The sequence below is a fragment of the Peromyscus leucopus genome, chromosome 8b (assembly GCF_004664715.2).
Source record: "Peromyscus leucopus breed LL Stock chromosome 8b, UCI_PerLeu_2.1, whole genome shotgun sequence".
In the NCBI taxonomy this organism is placed as follows: Eukaryota; Metazoa; Chordata; class Mammalia; order Rodentia; family Cricetidae; genus Peromyscus; species Peromyscus leucopus.
The window spans coordinates 17,785,143-17,804,069 of record NC_051086.1 but is presented as its reverse complement, the minus strand read 5'-3'; the positions used below and the strand labels follow the sequence as shown (position 1 = coordinate 17,804,069).

The following is an 18,927-nucleotide window of genomic DNA, read 5'->3' as shown; positions in this document are numbered from 1 at the left end:
TGAAAACCCTGCCTTTTACAACCAGCTTAGTGAGAACTGCGATGTCAAAGTGGAAGAGTATGATGGAGCCCAGGAGGCACTATTGAGACTGCCGTGCAAGTTAATGGTAGCTTTATTTGCTGGGGGTCGGGGACCTTTATTTGAGACAGGGTCTCATGTATCCCAGACTGGCCTTGAGCTTAGTATATAACTAAAGATGACCCTGAATGTCCTATCCTGTTGAGCTTGCTTTTCAGATAGCAACTTCTATTGTAGCCCAGGCTGGCGTCAAACTCAAGAACTTCCTGCTTCGGCCTCCTGAGTGCTGGGACCTGGCTAAGCGCTTGAAAGGAGATCATCCAGTTAAAGGTAACCAAGACCTTTACCAAGTCAGATACCGCACAGGAAAAAAAAAAGGTGGTGTTTTCCTCCTAAGTATGCTTTCCTCTAAGCTTGTCCTTGGGATCAAAAGCACAGCCAGAGTTGCTGGAGTTCAACAGAGCTGTTCCAATACAATGCAGCAGCCTTGTTAGCCTACATCTAGAGGCGGCTGCCAGAACTGTACCTCTCTGCTCCTTTGGCTGTCTGTGGTCACTCCTCAGGCACAGCTGCTAGTTCCCCTTGCTACAGCTGCTATCAAGCCCTGAGAGTCATAGGCCATTAGGTGGTCACGAGATGTGAAGGAAACACCACTTGAAACAGCCGCACTGGAAGAACAGCAGCATCCTGCTGCGGGTGCAGTGCCAGGCTGATGCTCGATCAGGCCATCACCTGGGCTCACACTTGCCATATCACGAGCTAACAAAATGCAGCGTCCAGTCAGTGCCTTCACCTGGAAGTCAGGAATCCACAAACTCAGGACTTGAAGTTCCAGCAGTCCTCAGAGGCTAGGGATGAAATGATCGAATGAGGTCAAAGAAGTATTTAGATGTTGAGGACATGAGCTTTGCTAGCTGTCTGTGAGACACACTGTTTGCAATCATGGTTTGAGCCCCCAGAATAATGTGCTCTTGGCAGTTCTGCCTCATGAAATGATCCAGACTCCAATGGCTCCTTTTTGTGGATATTCAGCTCAACTGAATCACAACAGTGTTGGACATTAAAGATTACATATATCCTCTGTGGTACCAGGCAGCCTTCTAGAGTTTGCTGTACTGAAATGGGGAGGTCTAGATGAGACACACACAAAAAAATCTCAATTGCCTGACAGGCTTTCAGAATCGTAATTTTTTTTCCTAACAACCAAGAGTTTCTGGTTCCAAAGCCAATCCTATAGGCTATGGTAGATATCAGTGTGTTTGGGTAGGACTCCGCCTGAAGGGGGGCGGGGGAGGGGGAACGGAACTTGATATGTATTGGATGACCTTGAACTCTAACCCTGAGTGCTGAGATTGCAGGCCATGTGTGCCATCAAAGAAACCCACCAATACTGTGTCATTACCCCATTCAGGCAGACTGTTTCCCTCAGAAAAGCAGTCTGCTGTGTGCAGGCCTATCAAACCTTCTGCTCTGGGCAGAAGAGACCCATAAAAAGCCTCTTAGTGACCAAACCTGTAGATCCTCCTTAGGAAGCAGTACTTCTTCCCAGAACACAAAACTCGGCTGAATTCTAAAGTTGTTTTGTATTTGTTTTTTTGTTTTGTTTTGGTTTTTGGTTTTTCGAGACAGGGTTTCTCTGTGTAGCTTTGTGCCTTTCCTGGGACTCACTTGGTAGCCCAGGCTGGCCTCGAACTCACAGAGATCCGCCTGGCTCTGCCTCCCGAGTGCTGGGATTAAAGGCGTGCGCCGCCACTACCGCCCAGCTCATTGTATTTGTTTTTAAAGAAAACACAAAAGCCACTTTTAAAGGTAACCCCTAAAAACAAAAAAACTAACCCCTACACAGTAAAAGTTTTTAAATAATTAAATAAAAAAAATCAAAGACTTTATTGGATAACGTTACACAACATTCTTTAACATTTAACTCTGAGCAGATGGAAGGTGAAAAACAATGTATCGTTCAAGTCTACAAATGAAAGAGGCCTGTGAAGATTTGAAATACAGACAAAAGGTAGCATGAAGCAGAGCTTAAATATTAAGCAACTAAAGCAGTAAAAATGAAGTTGTAACATGGTAGGTCTAGATTTTAAATACCACCAAGTGTCTTTTTTTTTTTTTTAAATGAAAATCTAGTTTGTAATAAAATGCCTTTAAGGATTTGTCATGAAGAAAAAAATATGTAGATTCTTAAAACCTGATCTCTCCCAGTGCTTTTGCCTTCTTAATATTAATATTTTTTGGTCAATTCCATTACTCTACAAATAGATTTCTAAAGCTTAAAGGTCTTCCTGATACAACCCATGCATGTTCCACATGGCTTGGGAGACACCTGGTTCCTGAGTGAGCATAAAAGTTACTGCTGGTGTTGGGGGTCTAAGACAAGATGACCCCAGAGCCTGGAGCCGTGCTTCAAGTCTTCTCCACAGCTCCCTGCTGTTAGAGTTCCTGAGCCCATCTGATAAGATGACGTCATGATGTGGAAGTCTCCAAAGAGATTATTGTAAAATGCAGTCAGGACTTCCCAGCATTTGCAGTGTGTTAGGATCTCAATTAAGCTCACTAGACTCCAGACTACCCGGCTTTTCTTCTTAAGTTATAAATCAAATCACAGTCAGGTAATATTAAACAATCTAAAAATCCCACCCAGAGCATTTGCTAATCCTGAGCAATGGACTGTTGGGTAATCTCACCCAAACAGAAAGATCACAGAAAGTGAACTCTTGAGCCAAGTGCTCGTTCATCTGTTGTGTTGCTTTGAATGAGTTTTGTGAGTTAGTTTCTTTTTTTATTTTGGCTTTTTTTTTCTTTTTTTCTTTTTGTAGTAAGTAATCAATATGGTGTTATCTTTCTGGTTTAAAAAATAAATCAGTATTGCCACTAAAAATCTTCAGTTTTATTATTAAAATTACGGCACCATCAAATATAAAATGCTTTAAAAATGTAGTACTAACAGGTCCATCTGATTTTCTCATGTGTTCTCCATTCATTAAACAAGAAAAATTAAGGATTTTCATAATATGTATTTAAGCAAAGACAAGGAAAATCTGTGGTCTCTATTAAGAATTCATGTTCCATGCACCAAAAGTTTAGGTTGTTTTCAAGGATCTGTTTCTGCCACTTGTCCCCCAGGGCCAAGTCTTCCCTGACACCTGGAGGGCGTCCTGCACTAAGAAGTGAGGGCTTCTTCCTGTGGAAAGAGGTCCAGATCAACACTGATGCTGTCACCTTTTCTGAACAGCACCACTCAGCAAGGGAGAGGCGATAATAAAAACCTGTCCAGCTCAGGAGAATTATGAGCTAGTTCTTGGGAGTGCATGATTTCATTCCAAGATCAACACTAGCCTATCCACTTGGGAGTCAAAATATGAAAAGGTAAGAAAGTAGTTATGGAAATGTGCACAAAATGTTAAATACTAGTGGCAAATAAATACATCTTAATATGCTCTAACAAGCAAACATATATTCAAGATAATACAGCCCTGTTTTATTAAAAGAAAGAGAAGATCCACATTTGACTTGTGGGTGGGGTGGGGCACTTAGCCATCCTTTCAGCAGGATGTCAGCTCATCTTCCTCTTGTTTCTAGGGCACCTGAAGGAAACACTGGCCTCAGCACATGTGACCATGCTGTTTCACAGGAGCACCATTTTAAACACACCTCTGCTCACTTCTGAACTGATAAACGTAATCCTTGGGGAAAGCACAAATGTTAAGTATGCAAAACAATTCCACATTTCTGCACCATCCCATGCCTGGCAGGCCTGTCCAAACTACTGTTCACATTCAAAAAAAGCTACTGTCAGTGATTCTTCCGCACCACACTTGAGTGCATCCTGCACATGTTCATATCACTTCTCTCCTTGCCTCATGCATAATTTATTGCAGCAGTCTGTTTCTTTTACATATATAAAATATTCCCTAATACCTTTTCTTGCAATCAGTCTACTCTGCAAATGCCCCGTATAGATGACTGGTGTGAGCCACTGCTTTAACCTTTACTTCTTAGTGCAGCTCCAAACTCCAATCTCATCCAGTCCCGATGCTCTTGTTCTGCCACTGTGGTACACGCCCAAGAAAGCAGCGGTCTGTTAATGTCTTTGTGCTGAAATACAAAAAACAAAAGGAAGAAAATAAATGCAGTTAAGCAAAGGTAACATGTGAGAAAAAGAAGCCCTACAGATCGTGGGATCACAGCACATTTCTTTTAAATCAGATATTTGACTTTTTAAATACAGCTTACTGCCAATCTAGACCAGTAGAAGCATTGTGTATTTTATCTGAGCACATCTGACCAAATTCCAGCACACATGGCTACTACCCGAGTACTTTGCTTAGGAATATTTGCAGGAGAATTTTGACTTTTTTTTCTTTTGTTTGTTTATTTTTTCAAGGCAGGGTTCCTTTTTGTAGTTCTAGTTGTCCTGGAACTCAACTCACAGAGATCCACCTGCCTCTGCCTCCAGAGTGCTGGAATTAAAGGCGTGGACCACCTTTTTTATGTTGCTATTTCTAAATTAAAATACATGCTGCTATTTCTAAGTTACAATACATCAAAGCAGCAGAGATAGACTCCTAAGACACACCAGCCTTTCCCTGGCACAGTTATCCTGCAGTCTCTCTGAAATATTCTTTTAGAGAGGTCTCACCATGGAACTCTGCCTTGTCTGGAACTCATCGAGGACTGCCTGCCTGCCTGCCTGCCTGCCTGCCTGTGCCTTCCCTACTGGGATTAAAGGCCCCGCCCCTTTCCCTTTTTTTGAGACAGGGTCTCTTGTAGCCCAGGATCACCTCAAACTCACTATACAGTCAAGGCTTACCTTGAACTCCTGATATTCCTTGTCTCTATCTCCTGAGTGCTGGGATTAATGTATACACCATCAAAGCTAGTTGCTCAGTCTTAAGCAAATTTAGACACAGAATCAAGTGGCATTAAAAATCAGCTATAGAGCCGTGTACTATTTACACAAAGCCATGAGGAGACTGGGGGGGGGGGATTATCAGACACATCAGAAGACAACGAAAGTACTATTTTGTTACTAGACCACTTCAGTGCACTGACCAGTCGTACCCTTTATTATACCTGGCCACCAACACGGCAATCTTGAGTAGACTTCTGAGCAAAGGCAGGCCCCCAGGCACAAATGGCAGACATAGTGGCTTACAGGGAGCACTGCCATGCAGCAGGGTCAGCCCGCCCAACGTTAGCAAACAGTTAACGTGTAAAGTAGTGGGTGCCCACTACCCTCCAGGCTTTAGCTAGGCCCTCAAAACTGGAGCTCCAGACCCAGGAAAGATAATCTTTGAATCAAATATCTTTTTAAACCAAAGATAATGCTGTTTTAACGGAATAATAAAACAAACACATAATACAGAAAGAAAAAAAAGCACTTATCTTTCCCAATATTTATCACATCCATCAAAGTCAGATATTTCCCATGGTTTGACAGACTTGATTTTATATTAACTTCCCAGTGTTGCCATGGTTCATTTGCTCTGATCATGTAGGCCCTGGGTCAGAGCTTATAAAATAAACTTTACAGGGCATTCTGTCATGTGTCTTTCAAGTAATGAAAAATGACTTCTAGCCAAAACACTGCAAACCTCAAGGTGAAGGGCCCATGTACTTGATGCTTCTGTAAATAAGGATGATTAATGCTGATTGAAAATTCAACTTCCTAAAAATGAAATGGCTGGCTAACATGACTGCAACAGTTAACAGTCAGACTCACAAAGAACTTTGGAAGTGAATGTACCCTTTTAAGGAGAAAGGGGACCAACTGTGCCTTTCAAAATCTGGTTTTAATGTAAGGCTTACTGAAGTTCAGTTGAAGACCAAAACAAGAAAGCCAAGGACTCCTACTCGAAGTACAGAAAACCAAAAGTTCTACCCACTCAACAGATTATATTAAGGTGGCTACCATGCCTATTTAGGTGAGAGTCCAAAATTTTTACACCATATTCAATGCCAAATGTCTCACTTTGAACCAGTATCAAGGCTACAGTTCCTATGTAATGATACAATTCTCCAGAAGCTGCACAAACAGCAGGTCAAATAACCCTGGTATATCCCCTATCCAGAAGACGAAATACTTTTTCAAAGAAAGTAATTAAAGGTAAATTTAGGAGCTAGAGACATAACTCAGTGGTTAAGAGTACATTATCACTGTTGCAAAGAGCCTGAGTTCTGTTCCCAACATCCACATCAAGCAGCTCCCAACTACCTGTAACTCTAGTCCAAGGGACTTAAAGCTTTCTTCTGGCTTCCAAGCACACACATCTGGCATATAGTCTCTCTCTCATACACATACACACACAAAAAAAAATAATAAATGTAATAGACACAAACAACAAAACATAAAATGATAAGTTCAAAAGAAACCAAAATCCCTCAACTTTTCCCACCATGTAAGAGTCCAAAATCAAACAATTTTATACACTGGCCATTAAGTCATATACAGAAATAGATTACAACCACAGTTTGATCCTATCTTATCACCTTTAAAGTTCCGACTCACCTTTTGTAAATGACAATGAGTTTTAAGATTTATTTACTAAGCATTCACATCCATACGTTTGTCTCTTTTTCTTTTTGGAGACATGGTCTTACTATGTAGACCTGGCTATCTTGGAATTCCCTATGTAGACCAGGCTGGCCTTGTACTTGGAGATCCACCTGCCTCTGCCTCCAAGAGTGCTGAGATTAAAGCCAAGTACCACCACACTAGGCCCCACATACATATTTTTTTTTTTTTTTTTTGCTTTTTTAAAGATAACGTCTCATTATGTAGCCCTGGTTATCCTGGAATTCACTATGTAGATCAGGCTGGCCTCGAACTCACAGAGATCCATCTGCCTCTGCCTCCCGAGTGCTGGGATTAAAGGCATGGTCCATCATGCCTGGCCACATACACATTCTTACACATTTTTTTTTTCTCTTTTTTTTTAAAAGATTTATTTATTTATTATGTATACAGCATGTATGACTGCAGGCCAGATGAGGGCACCAGACCTCATTACAGATGGCTGTGAGCCACCATGTGGTTGCTGGGAATTGAACTCAGGACCTCTGGAAGAGCTGTCAGTGCTCTTAACCTCTGAGCCCTTTTTTCTCTTTTTAAAGGCGGATTCTCAGGTATCCTAGGCTATCCTCAGACTCACTTGAGCAGATGAGGATGATCTTGAGCTTCTGACCTTCCTGTCTCCACCTCCTGAGTGCTAGGATTAACAGGCATGTGTCACCATGTCTAGTTCACTCAGTGCTGGAGATGAACTCAGAACTTTGTAGAAGTTGACAAAGGCACTCTACCAACTGAGTCACATTCCCATCACCTATGGTCTTACACATGCAGCAGTAAGTAATGAAGAAGTTAACGCAACAAAGATTGAAACTGAAAAAATAGCCAGGAACAATCAGTTACCATCTAACATAAGCCTAAATGTAAACGTTTGATTCCCACCGCAAGGCTGCTCTCAATACAGATGCTCACAGGAGGCTCCACTCTAGAAAACTAGCTTTTGGTTCCTGGAAATGATTACCTAGGGGAAGTATACCCAGCTACCAAGGTCAATGAAAAGTTAAGAGGAAACTAATGAGTCTTTTGAAGGCTAGCCTAATCTACTTCAGGGATGGTTAAGTGATGATATGGTGCCCTCTTCACTTCGTGGCAGGGCTTAAGACAGACAGACCTGCCCGCTTCACTGTTAACTTCAATGCTCCCAGTCTGAATCCACAGTGGTCTGTCAGACACTGTAAGGGAGCAGCAGGACTCGTCACTGTCTGATGTAATAGCTGCCATTTGTTGAGACCTATGGTAGAAAAAACCAAGTTAACAAAAATAGAGCAGTCAGTTGAGTTCTTTTTAATCCATCTTACAAAAAAAAAAAATTAAAAAGACCAAAATTAATGTGAATCTTCCTAATGGGTTTATTCTGGATAACTTGCCGGCCTCAGACAACAAAGCTTTGCTCCTGCAGAGCCTTGATAGCCACATGGGTATCCCAACCATGGTCAGGAGAGGGCACTCTTGTTGCACATCCCATTAGGTGCAGAATGTAACCTGGCAAGGTGCCCTACAAATGAAAGAGAAAATGCTACCTCACATTTTATGTCGGGGGGTGGAACTTAGCATCTAACACTAGCCTGTTCTCAGAGCAGTCTCAATCTGGATGGTCCAGAGGGCTTAAGTTTTCACCTCACGCATATCACATCATTCGGAAGCTCAAAGACCATCAAAAGCCCTTTCTCCTTGAACATTAATGATCGCCCTTGCATAGCTTCCAGTTCTAATTGGCTGAGAAGAACTTTTTTTTAACATGATAAGCTTTCTGAGAACAGAACCTTAAATGCTGAATGTAATTCAAATGAAAAACTACTATTTTAAGACTTGTTGTTTTGCTTTGAGGCAGGGTCTTACACCACAGCCTGGGGCTGGTCTAGAACTCTGTGTAGGCCAGGCTAGCCTCAAACTACTGCCTTGGTTTTCTAGGTGCTGGGATTGCAGGCATGAGCCAGCACATTCTGCTTTCAGTTTTATTTTTAAAGGTATTTGATTGCATACTTACTTCTATCAACACAGCCAGCTCTGGGATCATTCACTTATTATTATTATTTTCTATTAAAATTCATAATCAGAGCCAGGCAATGGTGGCACGTGCCTTTAATCCCAGCACTCAAGAGACAGAGGCAGTTGAATGCCTATGAGTTCAAGGCCAGGCTGGTCTACAGAGAGTTCCAGGATAGCCAAGAATACACAGAGAAAACCTGTCTTGAAAAACTTAAAAAAAAAAAAAAAAGAAAGAAAGAAAAAAGAAATCACAATCAGGCAGGGCATCGCTATGCATAACCTTAAATCTCAGCAGAAGCAAAGGCAGGTGGATCTCTGCATTCCACGAAAGCGTGGTCTACATAGCAAGTTGCTGGACAGCCAGAGCCACACAGTGAGGACTTGTCTCAATAAATTAATTCAAATTCCAGATCAGAAGCAGTAGAGTTGTAAAGTATAAAAACTTCTAATGTAAGCTGTCCTGACACTGGAAAGCCCATTACCTCTGAATTCTAGTTTAGAGGTTCAATAGTAGTAAGGCTTTACATCAGAATCTGAGTGACTGTTAACTGAAGCAACAGCAACTACACACAGAAAAGGAGCCAACGCACTACCGCTTGCTTTGGGGAACGTCCAATCACGCTCCTGAGATCATCTTCCAACCACCACCTGAGCTGAGAGCAGTGGACAGACGCTGAGGGAGTTACTTTTGTTTTCCCCTCCCCGCCCCGCCCCCTTGGTGTGTGCATGTTTCTTGAAACAGGGTCCCTCTACATGACCCTGGCTTTCCTGGAACTTGCTACGTAAACCAGGTTGCCCAGAACTCAGATCAGCCTGCTTCTAACTCCCCAGTGCTGGGGTTAAAGGTGTGCACCACCATGCTAAACCAGTCGGTTTTCTCCAAGGGTAAGCCCTAGTAGGTCAATCATGCTCCAGTGAGTGGACACCAAGGGTTACAATAAAAATAAATTTTAAAAAGAGGACATGAAGTTGGTGGATGGATCTGGGAGCAGTTAGGGGGAAAAGATCAAAATAGACTATGCATGCATAAATTCCTCAAAGGTTTTTGTGAATGAGCATTTTGCCTGCATACATGTGTACCACATGCCTGCTTGGTGCCCATGGAAATGTGAAGGCGGCATTGGCCCCCCTACAACTGGAGTCACATATGGGTGCTGGGAAACAAACCCAAGGCCTCTGCAAGAGCAACAAGTGCTCTTAACCATACTAAGCTATCTCTCCAGCCCCAAATAACTGTACTTTTAAAAGAGAATCGGCCTTTCACTTTATGTAAACAAGAAGCAGAAAGATCAGGGATGAGCTCCCCTTTCCTGTTTGTTTTTTCCACGGCAGCTCTTAAAATGCTACATAAAACCTCAGCACATCAGTTCTAATAGTCTGCCTGCAGCATGGTGCTGATGCTGAAGATGAGCTTCCCCTCAATACTTTCACAGGGTCTTCAAATTTTCTTTGGAAACTTAGCACCCAAGCAGGCTATCTACTAGGAAGAGCCATGGAACCCTGCCTAAGATGAAGTAAAAGGAAAGGTACCCCAGGAAAAGGCAGCGATCTCAAGCTCAGAAGTTACTTGTCCTTTAAGATAAATCCTGCATTCACAATGGTGCTCTCCTAGGGGCAGTAGAGATGAAGGAGCCAATCAGAAGAGGGTAAGTACACGATCACCCTTGTAGAATCAATGAAACAAGGAACAGGAGGCCATGCCTAGTGCAAAGCTTGGCCTGAAAAAGTGAAAGATACTGACTATATGCATGGACCTATGATTCCACTAAACACTCATAAATTCCAATACAAATATAATGCAATGTGAGCAAGAATGACGTGCAGAAGTGACGACATTCTGGTTTTGTAAGTACTGATTCCATGTCTAAGCTTTAGACAAACAGCGCAGAGTTCTTCCCAGGTTACTTGGACTCAGATCAAGACGTACCACTACCAGAAAGATCCTCCACTACACACTGGAGGGGAAAGAAGGACTGACCATCCACTTGTGATCAACAGCATCTCAAAATGAACCATGAGTAACAATGACTATCCTCTGGGAACTATGACCATGGCACACCCACATTCAATCTCCTACTCAGTACATGTGTAAACTGATGTCCACTTGTTAAAATGTGAAGTCTCCAAGAACATACAGAAGCTGTGCAGATGGGCCAACTTCAAAGTGACAAGGGCAGCTTGTAGCTCCTTTGTAAGGCTCTCCTAACAGGACTCTACTGCATGGAGACCTAAGCTCAGTTTCTTCTCCTACCTCTGGAAAGGATTTAAAATGTGGAGGATTTAGAGGTGATGACCGATTGATTACATGTCTGAGTCAGTCTTCCTCCTTCAGTTACAAGGAGATGATCATTTCTTTTGTGTACATACACAAGAGCCTGTGTGTGCTGGTCAGAGGACACTTTACAGTTGTCAGTTCTCTCCTTCTCCCTTGTCCCCAGAGATCAAACTCAGACTGCCAGGCTTGGCAGCAAGCTCCTTTAACTACTGCACCTTCTCACCAGCCCTAGATGAACATTTCTACCTATGCCTATGCTTACCGGGAGCAGAATGAGAGAGTACTAGATAGTCTTCAAGTACATTAAATATGATACTCTCATGAACTTTAATAATGGTTTCTATAGCTCATACATAATTCCCAAGACCTCCAATAGTTAGCCTCCATAAATGCCAGCTAAAACCAGCCAGTTTAGCCAGACATGATGGCAAGAACTGTAATCTCAGAACTCTGAGGTAAAACAACAGTTCAAGGCCAATCTCAAAACAAAACAAAAACCACCCAAACTCCCAGGGAGTATATGCTACCTCTAGCTACCATGATTAATAGTGCTATTACAAAAACTTAATAAAACATTCCATTTATGCTAAGTATACAATGTTTAACAGATAGTATTAAAAGCTACCAAAATAAAGTTTCTCTGCTACACACAAGTGGCTGGTAATATGAACAGTATTTACACAGGCCTTGTACCAGGCACTCTTCTATTGCTTTAAAGACGTAAATCCTGAGGTGGTGCTACTCATTCTGCCCATTTCACAGATGATGACACTGAGGTAACCTGCCTAAGACTGCACTGCTTGTAAGGAACAGGTTGAAAGCAGACTAGCAGGCTGGAAAGATGGCTCAGAGGTTAAGAGCACTGATTGCTCCTCCAGAGGTCCTGAGTTCCATTCCCAGCAACCACATGGTGGCTCACAACCATCTGTAATGAGATCTGGTGCCCTCTTCTGACCTGCAGTCATACATGCTGTATACATAATAAATAAATAAATCTTTTTAAAAAAAAAAAAAAGAAAGAAAGAAAGAAAGCAGACTAGGACATCTGCCTCGAAGAGCTCACACTTTTAAAAAGTGGAAAACAATATCCTTTGTTTGAGACCGGCCTGCTGTCAAGCACGGCTCATGGCAAACTGTTACGATCCAACTGTTACTAGCTCCTTTATTCACATCTGGATGGCACGCTCACTTTTCTACATCAACAACCTCTGTAAGCTACAAACAAAAAGCTTCCATTTCATTTTTCCAGAGGGAGGAAATACGTTCCTCGGGCTTTCGATAGTTTGATTTGGTTTTGCTTTTATGGGGGCACACAAAGTAAGTCAGTCTTACTATGTAGCCTGGGCTAGCCTCAGATCAGGATTCTCCTGTCTCCACACCAGGCTTCTTCAATAGCTTCTAAGAGAATCTTACATGAGTGCTAAATAAGAGACAGCAATGATTGCAAAATACCTTGAACAGTTAGAGACACTCAGGCTAAAATTTACCACACAATATAATTTGATGTTTTGTTTTTTAAGACAGGCTTTCTCTGTATAGCCCTGGCTGTCGTAGAATTCTGTAGACCAGACTGGCCTCGAACTCAGAGATCTGCCTGTTTTTTTCCTCCCGAATGCTGGGATTAAAGGTGTATGCCACCATTGCCCAGCATAAATTTTTTTTCTTCTTGAAAAAAAGTGTAACCATAAAAGCCTACCACTCCAGGCCTAGTGTGCTAGCTCATGCCTGTAATTACAGCACTCAGGCGCAAGAGACAGAAGGCAGAGACAAGAGAATGTCAAGTTTGAAGCCAGCCTAGGCTACATGAGACCTTGTTTCAAACAACAAAAAACTAACAACTTACAAACTTTCACACACAAAGGCTGGGGTGGGGAAGGGAGAGAGGGAGGGAGGGAGGGAGGAGAGAGAGAGAGAGAGAGAGAGAGAGAGAGAGAGAGAGAGAGAGAGAGAGCGAGAGAAACATGCCCCATATACTTCAGCTATGAAGAACTTGGCTTTCCTTGTATAGAAATTATGAGGTCTTTCTTTCCTTTTTTCTTCTAAGACAGATCCATGTAGTGCAGACTGGTCTCAAACCTATTTAACCGATGCTTACCTTCCTGACTCATATTCCTGATTTTTACAAAATTTCTACAAAACTACTGCAAATTTGTCTTCACATCTCTAGAGCTGGGCACAGTAGTGCAGGCCTACAATCCTGATACATCAGAAATCAGAAGTCAGTGTCCAATACCCTGGAACAGGAGTTTCAGGCTGCGGTGAGCTGCCTGATGTGGGTGCTGGGTACAGCATACACTTTCATCTGCTGACCCAGCTGTCCAACCTCCATTATTATCAAAGTCATTTAAATGGCCCCATTATTCATAAAAATTATCCAAGCAGTTGTTACTATTTGAAGAAGATAATTTTAATTAATTAAAAATTACTTAGTAGGTGAATGGAGTCCTATTAATTCACCTAACTTTTACTAAGGCATTAAGTGTAATGAATGCCCTTTAGCACGGTTAGCTAGAGACTTTCCCCACGTAGGACTGCGGCTACACAGCAAGGAACACGGCAAGCAAGCATTCCCGGGACCAACTCTGAGCACAATTAAAAGAGTATAAGCCACTCCTGAAAGTCCAGCATTTGAGGCAATGACTGTCCTGGGCTAGGAACCAGCCTGGGCACGAGTGACCTAGTTTCAAAAAAACCAAAATGAGAAAAAAAAAAAAAAAAAAAAAAACCTCGATTACAGATGGACAGTGGTCATGGTCCCACAATAAATACTTAACCCCTTTTAAAACTATACCACTGGATGCTGAGGATATGGCTTAGAGTCCCAAAGGCTTGCTGCTATTCATTTCTTAGCACCTACATTAGGTGGCTCACGACAACTTACTCCAGGGCTTCTAACACCCTCTTTTAGCCTCTGAAGGCATTTGTACATGTGGCATGCATACAGACACACACACACACACACACACACACACACACACGCACGCACGCACGCACGCACGCTCGCACGCTCGCACGCTCTTAGTTTTTTTTAATTGTACGATTAAAATGGTTTTAAGATGGAAGGCAGGGGCCACACATGCTCTACATAGCAAGGCTACACAATGAGACCATATCTAACGAATAGGAAAAGTATAACTTTAGAGTCTGTATGGTGGCACATGCCTAGGATCCCAATACTCAAGTAGCTGAGGCAGAAGAACCACGCTGCCTGTCCAACCAGCCTGGACCACAGAACAAAATCCTCTAAGAAGCAAACAGCCCCCAAAATGGTAAATTTTAGGCCATGTCTATTTAAATATATATAAAATTATAATTCATTTTAATAAGACAAAGTTATTTTTAACTAAAGACATGGGGGAAGTAAGAGGGAAATCCCAGCTGGGGAGTATCACAAAGACAAATTGAAATGGTGCCCCTTTTTGATTATGGAATCAATTATCATGGAAAAAATACCCAAATACTCTGCTAAAACTATAATTTATCCCTGTGACTTTTTCATTAATGCAATTGTGGCTGAATGAAAGCCTGAATACAGTAATCGTACATAACCTGTAGAAGCACAGTAAGAACCTTTCAAGACCGAACCAGGTAGAAATAGTAAAGGCAGCTTGGCCACTTACTGTGGCCTGGCAGGAAATGGAATGGTGCCAGCCCAATGGTAGCTCTCAATTCCGAATATCTACATTAGAGTGTCAATAGCTATATTAGCACAGCCCCAAAGCAAAAACTGATTCGTTCCTCCTTAGAAAATGACCTGCACAGTCAGGTGGTGGTGGTGCATGCTTTTAATCCTGGCAAGCAGATCTCTGTGAGTTTAAGGCCAGCCTGGTCTACAATGTGAGTTCCAGGACAGCCAGGGTGGTTATACAGAGAAACTCTATCTCAAAAAAACAGAAAACAAAAACTTTTTTAAAAAAAGGAAAGAGCCGGACGGTGGTGGCGCATGCCTTTAATCCCAGCACTCGGGAGTCAGAGCCAGGCGGATCTCTGTGAGTTCGAGGCCAGCCTGGGCTACCAAGTGAGTTCCAGGAAAGGCGCAAAGCTACACAGAGAAACCCTGTCTCGAAAAACCAAAAAAAAAAAAAAAAAAAAAAAAAACAAGGAAAGAAAGAAAATGACCTTCACTGTCTCTGGCCAATTCCTTATTGGAAAGGATCACTTACCATAAATCCCTAAACTAAAACCTTCATTACTAACTTTTCTAGACATGTCATTGTACCACCAATTCAGCACAAACCATAGAACATTCACAAATTAGATGAGAAAATCTAACTTTAAATGTATACTGTAAATTTCTGATTTCTGCTCAGTTATTCAGTATAGAGGAAAACTGGTTCTTTGCAATGTCTGAATATGTGTTTCCTTCAATAACCAACTTTAGAAGGGCACAGTCTCTCTTAATGGAGTAAAACTCAGACCTATTAAGACATTCATCTAAGCTGATTTTAGTATCAGTCCCATGTTGCCTACCTACAATGTCTTCAGACCGAAGTTCCTGTTTGTTCCACTTAGTACTAAGCTACAATCACCATCACTAACATTTTGTTCCCAGCCACATGTGTGGGTGCATACCTGCAATACCAAAACAGAAGAGCCCAAGGCCAGCCTGGGTTATGTAGTAAGATCCTGCTCCAAACTTTAAGAAAAAGAAAAATCTGTCAAAACCACTTAGGAGACTGGAGATGATGAAGCTGTTAGTAGAATGCCTGGCTAGTACGAAGAAAAGCCTGGGTTCAATCCCCATCATCATATAAACTGGGTGCAGTGGTACCCAGCATGAGAGTGAGGCAGGAGGTAGTGAGTTGGATGTCAGCCTGGGATACATGAAACAAGACATTAAGGGACAAACCAAGTCACAGATTTCAGACCAGTGAATCCTAATCTCCACAACTCCTTCACAAGACTTTCCCCTACAGGTCTCTTGTTCTGTGGGAATAAACTAGAATTGAATACACCTCTCTTCTAAAGACCAGGACACTTCCTGTTTCCCAAACTCTAAGAAAAAAAAGAAAAACACAGCTTTGAGGTTTTAAATTTCTGAAGACACCGTTTTTTAAAATTTTTTCTCCTCCCTCCTCTCTTCCCTTTCCCTCCCCCCACCTCCCATCTATCCCCCACATCTACTCCTTCTCCACTCAAAAAGGGGCAGGTCTCCCATGGGAGTCTACAAAGCACGTCAGATTGCACTGAAGCAGGAACAAGCTCTCCTCCCGCCCCCTTTGCTGGGTGAGGCATCTCTGAATGGGAAATAGGTTCCAAAAAGCAAGCTCATGAGCCATGGACAGGTCCTGATCCCACTGCTAAGGCCCCACAGACAGACCAAGCTACACAACTGTAAAGACACCATTTTTACAACTTGCTCACTTGGTTTCTGCCCTTGCTCAGCCTTGTCTTTTAGCCAATTTTCTTACCTTGGAGATTTGTCTAAGTCAATTTTCTCTCTGCAGGGAGAAAACAAACCAAACCAAAAACTGCCCACTTGGGTTATCACTATACAAAAAGTGCCCTTTATCTTCTCAGAGAAAACTTTGTATTTCCACTTGCATTAGGCACTAGACGGTCACCTTGCTTGGGAAACTCTATTGAAATAATAAAAAAAAAAAAAAAAAAAAAAAAAAGTCTCTCACTATGTAGCCTAGAACTCACTCTGTAGACCAGGCTGGCCTCAAACTCAGAGACATGCTAGGACTAAAGATGTGCACCAGCACACACTGCCAAGTAGTTATTTTTTTGACCAGGAACTCATTATGTGGCCTGGGCAATCTCAAACTCACTCAAATCCTCTTGCCTCCATCTCTCAAATGCTAGGATTGATAGAACGCACCACCACACCTAGCTGAATGTTATTTACATACTCCACAAACACAGATTATATTTCCCTTGTAGCTTCTAAAATAGCACAAATGGTTTATGCCATAAAGATACATTTGCCAAAGCATCTAACTATATTAACACCACCTACTTTCAAAGTCACTATTACAACAAAACAGCCCAGATCACTACACAAAGCTTTAAAATTACCTTTTAGGTGACTCTTGCTTAAATCAATTTTTCAAAGATACCCAAATAAATAAGTACTTTAATCTAAAACAAATATTCAGAAAACCTAGAAAGATATTTCCCTTATAAGCCCTCCATCATATGGTGAACTTTCAGCCTGTCATAATCAGATCATTTTAAACAGTATCTGTTTGCAGGAAAGAATATGCATCCTTTTTTATTGTGTGTTTATTAAAATCAAAAAGCATTGACTAAGTTCCCCAAAAAATATTCTATTTTTTTTTCCCAAAAATAATCAGGTATCAAGCTTAAGGAAGCTAATTTCCAAATTTCATTAATCTTTATTATTAATTCCATAGTAACTAATATATCTCATACTGGACTACTTTAGAAATTAAAAAAAATTATATTTCAAATAAGTACCAAACTGAAATTATGTCAAATTTAAAAAACAAAAATTTAAAAAATCTTGGAAGCAACTTAATTTCTGAGATTCGTTTGCCTCCACAGGCAAACCACTTTCCCAACATGGGGGAGGCAGACACAGAGGCAGGCATGACTCTGAGCTCAATCAGCCTGGCCAGCCAGAGTGATAGAGTGAGACTCTCTCAAAAGCACATCTTAGTCGGACCACTAGCCCCAAACACAGTGCTATCTGAGGCAGAAGACCAAACAGAGCAGACCAACTACGATTACCTCGTTTTTATAGCATGGGATCGCTTATTAAGGCTAAAATTGAAAAAAATTAAAAAGCATTCCTGAGAGGTTGGTGGGAACTAGAGTTCTATCAGATGGCATTCCTGCAGAGCCTCTTGCCATTTGAATTTTACCTATTCTCAGACATTATTCCCTAACAGGGCAAATAGAAAGCTAAATTTGATTTCTCACCTGAATAATTTTCTACTATTTTGAAACTGTTCAAAGCTTTTTGAGAAACACACACAAATAATTTGGATTTAGTTGATTTTATTTACAGCTTTTTTTTTTTTTTTTTTACATTTCAATGCATTACACAATTACATTTTTCTCATTTTCTGACCTGCAAACAGATTACCTTAAACGGAAATGCTTCTTAAAAATTATCAAATTAGGTACATCCAAAATGCAACAATTACACATGACATTAATTCACAAAGTGTAAATTACTAAGGCTCTGTCCTAAAAATTTAGGACCAGCCAGTCAGGAGAAATCTGACCAAATGTGCACTCAACTACTCACATACCCCAAACAAAACCTATCTAAACTTCCCAACCAAAAGTCTGAAGTTTGTTATGTTCCCATTAGACAAGAGTAGTGACTCAAGCCTGTTCTGTCTTAATAGTTTTAACTCTAAATACTGGACAATGTATACAGCCTGGTCTATAACTAAACAGCAAGCATCCCAATTTGTCATAGCAAGCATCTCAGTTTGTCCAACACCCAATATCAAACGTTTATACCATTATGTGCATAGAAAGTCTACGTGTTCACTAATTATTAAACAAGCAGTCATTAAATATTCACTGTCCCCAGCTCACCAGCCCTTACTAAACCCCCCATATACAGCCCATGTCACATGGTGACAAGCTATAGTTTATATGTGTGTATATATATACAATAGGTACAAAATGGCAATTAACAGTCCCTGCAAAAATTCAGTTTCATTTGAGGCTATGGCTTCTGTGCCTTAGGATGGTTTTAGATTTCAAAACTGGAAAATACTGCTAAAAAAATCTCAGTTCCTTAAGAGAAAATTTGACAGCATGTTCAGTTTTCAGCTTCTTAGTCTAAAAATGGCTATATAAGTATAAAAAGCCAACTGAGTGCAACTTCTTTCCAGTTTGGCCAAGCTAGCTGGTGGAAAGGATTTCTAACTAGCCAGGGAACTGTGCCGCTCCAGCGGTTCTCGCCTACCTTACTGTCCATGTTCACGTTTCAAACTGTGTCAACAAAGACCGCACTTCAGGGGTCAGCTGCTTAGCAGCCTTAGCTGCCTCTGTGATAGCCCTGCGATACAGACCCTTTCTCTTCTTATTAAAGCGTAACTGGAAGTTTTCTAGAAAGGGGGAGAGTTGTGAAAGAGCAAGGAAA

General features: G+C 41.5%; 1 protein-coding gene across 1 annotated transcript in view; it reads right to left on the bottom strand.

The window, feature by feature from the left end:
• Positions 1 to 2,138: 2,138 nt before the first annotated feature.
• Pwwp2a (PWWP domain containing 2A) overlaps positions 2,139 to 18,927 on the bottom strand; it is a 42,054-nt gene continuing 25,265 nt past the window's right edge. The window contains 2 exon segments of the mRNA XM_028864270.2: positions 2,139 to 4,119; positions 7,704 to 7,823. Of these exon segments, the coding sequence (XP_028720103.1) occupies positions 4,106 to 4,119; positions 7,704 to 7,823 (134 nt within the window). The 3' untranslated portion in view covers positions 2,139 to 4,105.